This window comes from Mastomys coucha, unplaced genomic scaffold, assembly GCF_008632895.1.
Source record: "Mastomys coucha isolate ucsf_1 unplaced genomic scaffold, UCSF_Mcou_1 pScaffold12, whole genome shotgun sequence".
Classification (NCBI taxonomy): Eukaryota; Metazoa; Chordata; class Mammalia; order Rodentia; family Muridae; genus Mastomys; species Mastomys coucha.
The window spans coordinates 90,159,124-90,162,928 of NW_022196894.1; the positions used below are offsets into that span (position 1 = coordinate 90,159,124).

Consider the following 3,805-nt stretch of genomic DNA (forward strand, 5'->3'; position numbering starts at 1 on the left):
TGAGGGGCCAGACTGTGTTCTGCCCCCCTGGGGGATGATCAGCCTTCACCCCTTGACATAGAAATCTTGCCTGGCCCTAGAGGGAGGCAGTACACAGGATCTCGGGGGCCTCTGTTTTATGTGTGGTTCCACTAATTAAACTTTCTAGTGCACTCTGTGTGACATTTAAGTCAGGGTGGTAGGACAAAGGACCTGTCTGGCCTTGGGGAGATGACAGCTCCTTGATGCCTGTGTACTGATGAGGAGACTCTGACATGTCCACCCCTGAACAGACATTGGCAGTCATGTGTGTGGAAGGCAGGTAATGACTGGGTTTTACAACCTGGGAGGGATATACTGTGGGTCAGATGGCCCAGCATCCTCCTGACGTGTCAGTTTCAAAGTTCATATTCTCCAGGGAACTCAAGGGTTTGTATGCACATGGAACGGCAGGTGCACAGAGCTCAACAGCCCACATGGCTGGCCGCTTTCACTGTGTTAAATCTTCAGGAACATCTACTTGCAATGTGAATGCAGACATTGGATGGCATGTCTCGTTTTCTAACCTGTCCTAGGGTATATCAGTCAATTTTCTCAGTTCTGCTGTAATTTGTTATGGAACATCTCACACATACTTTCCTGACAGAGGTTTGTAGCCAATAGGACAGTCTCTGTGCATCCCACACTGATGTCATCCCTGTCAGGTTCAAAGAGTTTGATTGGCTGGGGAGTCCATATGCTATGGGCTCCCCAGAACCAAGAGAGGCTATAGTCTCATGTGATCCACTCTGACCTCTCATTCTGTAGGTATTAAGCACTGAGCCCCTGTGAAGCCTTACATCACTCTGGCCAGGATTACCTGCCTACCCACTGTTCCTCTGAGATCCCGTGTGTGTGTGTGTGTGTGTGTGTGTGTGTGTGTACACATACACCACAGATATATATGTATGTACATATATATATACACATATAGAGACATACATAGCTGTGTAGATATAGATTGAATTATATGTGTGTGTGTGTGTGCACGCGTGTGTGTGTGCTTGTATGTGTACACAGGAAAGTAGAGGAAAGGTATGGGAGAGGATATGAAGGTCTAAAGGGAGAGGGACAAGAGAAGGCCACACTGTGTGTGACATGAAGGCAGAAGGGGACACTCTGGGGGAAAAGTGAGAGGCCAACAAGAGAAGAGCAGGGGCCAAGGGAGCATTCACAAACACATAGTATAATGATGTATGGAAATACAGTAGTTAAGTCTGAAGTCTAACTAAAACTCAGTTTAAAAGACAAAAGGGTGACCTGCCAAATTCTGGGAAGCATGAGGTGCTAAAGCCATCAATGCCATCAGCTGCCATTGCTGCCTGTATCACAAGCAGCATTAGCTGTGCCCTCAGTCTCCACACCATCACCACTGCCTGTAACACACCTTTATTTCCATGTGCACTTCCCATTTCAAATGCACTCAAATGTGCAGTCTCATGGTACGACCAGTGGGCAGCACTCTTCTCGTGCGACCTGGAAACCTATCTGTGTTCAGAGAAGTGCAGTAATAAGGTCCTGGGCATCAAAACCGGACTGAACAAGTCCAGACCAGAGTCCGGAACTCCTGAATCCAAAAGGAATGCTGTTTTTCCTAAATTCAATGGACAAATCCACTTCTGGGGACAGTCAATCCCAACTCCCACATATTCCAGGTGACTGACTGACACTCAAGAACGTATGCAATCCCTGGAAGGTGGATGTTAATCCTGACCCCAAACGCAGCTTTCGTCCTATGACAAAAAGCTACCCCTTTGCCCCATCTGAGAACCCTGATCCCTTCAACCTGTGGATTCTACTGCCTCCTCTTATCACACCAGAAACACCTGGCGACAGCAGCTGGTGACTGTTGATACCCTGTCACCTGAAGACAAGCTGCTTGTGGTTTATTCACACTCTTGTTAGCCCCAAGTGTCCATGGCCAGAGATGCTCACCCTGCCCTATTCCAGGACTGAGTTCCTTTCTCAAGATCATAGGCAGGCCCCAAACTGTCTAACCTGCAAACCTTCTGTGGCTTCCCAGTACTGGGCTGGTGACCCTGACCTTTAAGGGACCACCTGGGTTCCCATGTGGAGCCTGCTGTCTTCATATTTTGGTTCCAGGCCGAGCTGCTGAGGCCAAAGAGTGGCTTCATTGCTGATGATCAGTGATGAACACTGGGCCACCCTGCTCTGAAACCCTTTCCTTTTGAGTTCAGAAGTTAAGTTTGAGTAGTAAACGTCCTCTGAGGACCTCTTGCTTTTCCTGAGAATGTTGCTGGCCAGCCGGAACGTGAAGATCAGCCCATAGATGCCAATGATGGTGAGGATGTACCAGGCAGCGCTGCTTGCATCTGTCAGCCTCAGGGTCCTGGTGCAACTGGTGGTGTTCTTCCCCTCCACGGAGTCGCACAGGAGGGAGCTAGACTGGGTCTGGTTGAAGGCTTCTTGAGGTATCCACTTGATTGCTAGGAAACAGAAAGACTCAGATGAGTGAAACGAAGTGTCCTGGACTAAGGGTGTAGGCCTCTAGCCAAACCATGGAGAGGTAAGTGCCAGGGATAGCGTCTATGTCTGATAGGCAAGAACCCATCAACATACATGCCAGCCTCTTTTCAAAAACTAACAGTTTCGCAGGGTGGTGGTGGCACACGCCTTTAATCCCAGCACTCGGGAGGCAGAGGCAGGTGGATTTCTGAGTTCGAGGTCAGCCTGGTCTACAAAGTGAGTTCCAGGACAGTCAGGGATACACAGAGAAACCCTGTCTTGAAAAACCAAAAGAAAAAAGAAAAAAAAAGTAACAGTTTAAAACACCGAGTTTTTGAATAGTTGATATAACATCATCAAATATAACCACATTTAAAATTGATTGAACATGTGCGCATGCTAGAAAACCAGTGCAGGAGACCAGTGGCATAGCTCAGCAGGTAAGAATGCTTATCATTCTTGCAGAGGGTGTGAGTTCAGTTCAGTGGCTCACACTCCCTGGAACTCCAGGTCCTGGGACCCATGCCCTCTTCTGGCCTTCACGGCACCTTCATACTTGTGCACAAACACAAAGACTTGTGCATAAACACATAATTAAAAGCTTTTTCAGAGAAATCAAAATACAAATAACAAAGTGCAGAAACACTGCCATTCATCCCTCTGGTTTTCTTACCAGCCTTCTGTCAAACAAACAAACAAAAAAAAATCTAAAATCTCAGAGGAAAAGTACATCACAGGAGAAGGGCTTCACTGTAAGGGACCGCACCAGCATGGGGACCGATTGCACCAGCGCGGGGACCGCACCAGCATGGGGCCCGGTAAGTCCAAGTCGACATTTTCCCATTTACTGGTTTGCCAACGTGTGCAGTTTAAGAATTCACTGTGTATGGGGTAATGAGATCCTGTTATCACTTTCGGGTCCAGTGTAAACCTGTTCTACTAATATGAAGGGCTCCTTAGCAGACTCTGTTGACATTCACGATGACCTTACCTCTGATCCCGACACTTGTCCTATGGGATCTCTAGTGTAAAATCAGGCTCCTGGATTTGTGGGTCCCACATCCCACAGCTCCAATGAGCCATAGAAAAGAAGTGTTTGCAAAGAAAGCACGAGGCTCTCCTGAACACCAAGGAGCCCTTCTTTCGTTAATTCCTAAACAGTACAATGTGACAACTGTACAATAGGTTTCACAGGAAGTAATGAAAGATAATTGAAATACACAGGAGAATGTGCACAGGACGTTTTCACACTGTATACTCTTTTACATAAATGACTTATGCTAAAGCCATAAAGTGTAAAAGCCCGCAGGTGCATTTGATT

At 47.2% G+C, this 3,805-nt stretch overlaps 1 protein-coding gene across 1 annotated transcript; it reads right to left on the reverse strand.

Annotated features, from left to right (window-relative positions):
• Positions 1-1,393: 1,393 nt before the first annotated feature.
• Positions 1,394-3,008, reverse strand: Smim34a (small integral membrane protein 34A). Its single transcript, XM_031360599.1, has 2 exons — positions 2,978-3,008; positions 1,394-2,465 (listed from the first exon to the last, which is right to left on the reverse strand). Exons 1-2 carry the CDS (start codon positions 3,006-3,008, stop codon positions 2,065-2,067), a joined length of 432 nt encoding a protein of 143 aa, XP_031216459.1. The 3' UTR covers positions 1,394-2,064.
• Positions 3,009-3,805: the final 797 nt, after the last annotated feature.

Coding starts and splice junctions, on each gene's coding strand:
- Smim34a (XM_031360599.1), bottom strand. CDS start 3,008: ATGGGTCCCAGGACCTGGAGTTCCAGGGAGT. Junction 2,466..2,977: donor GACCTGGAGTTCCAGGGAGT/GTGAGCCACTGA, acceptor TCTGTTTCCTAG/CAATCAAGTGGATACCTCAA.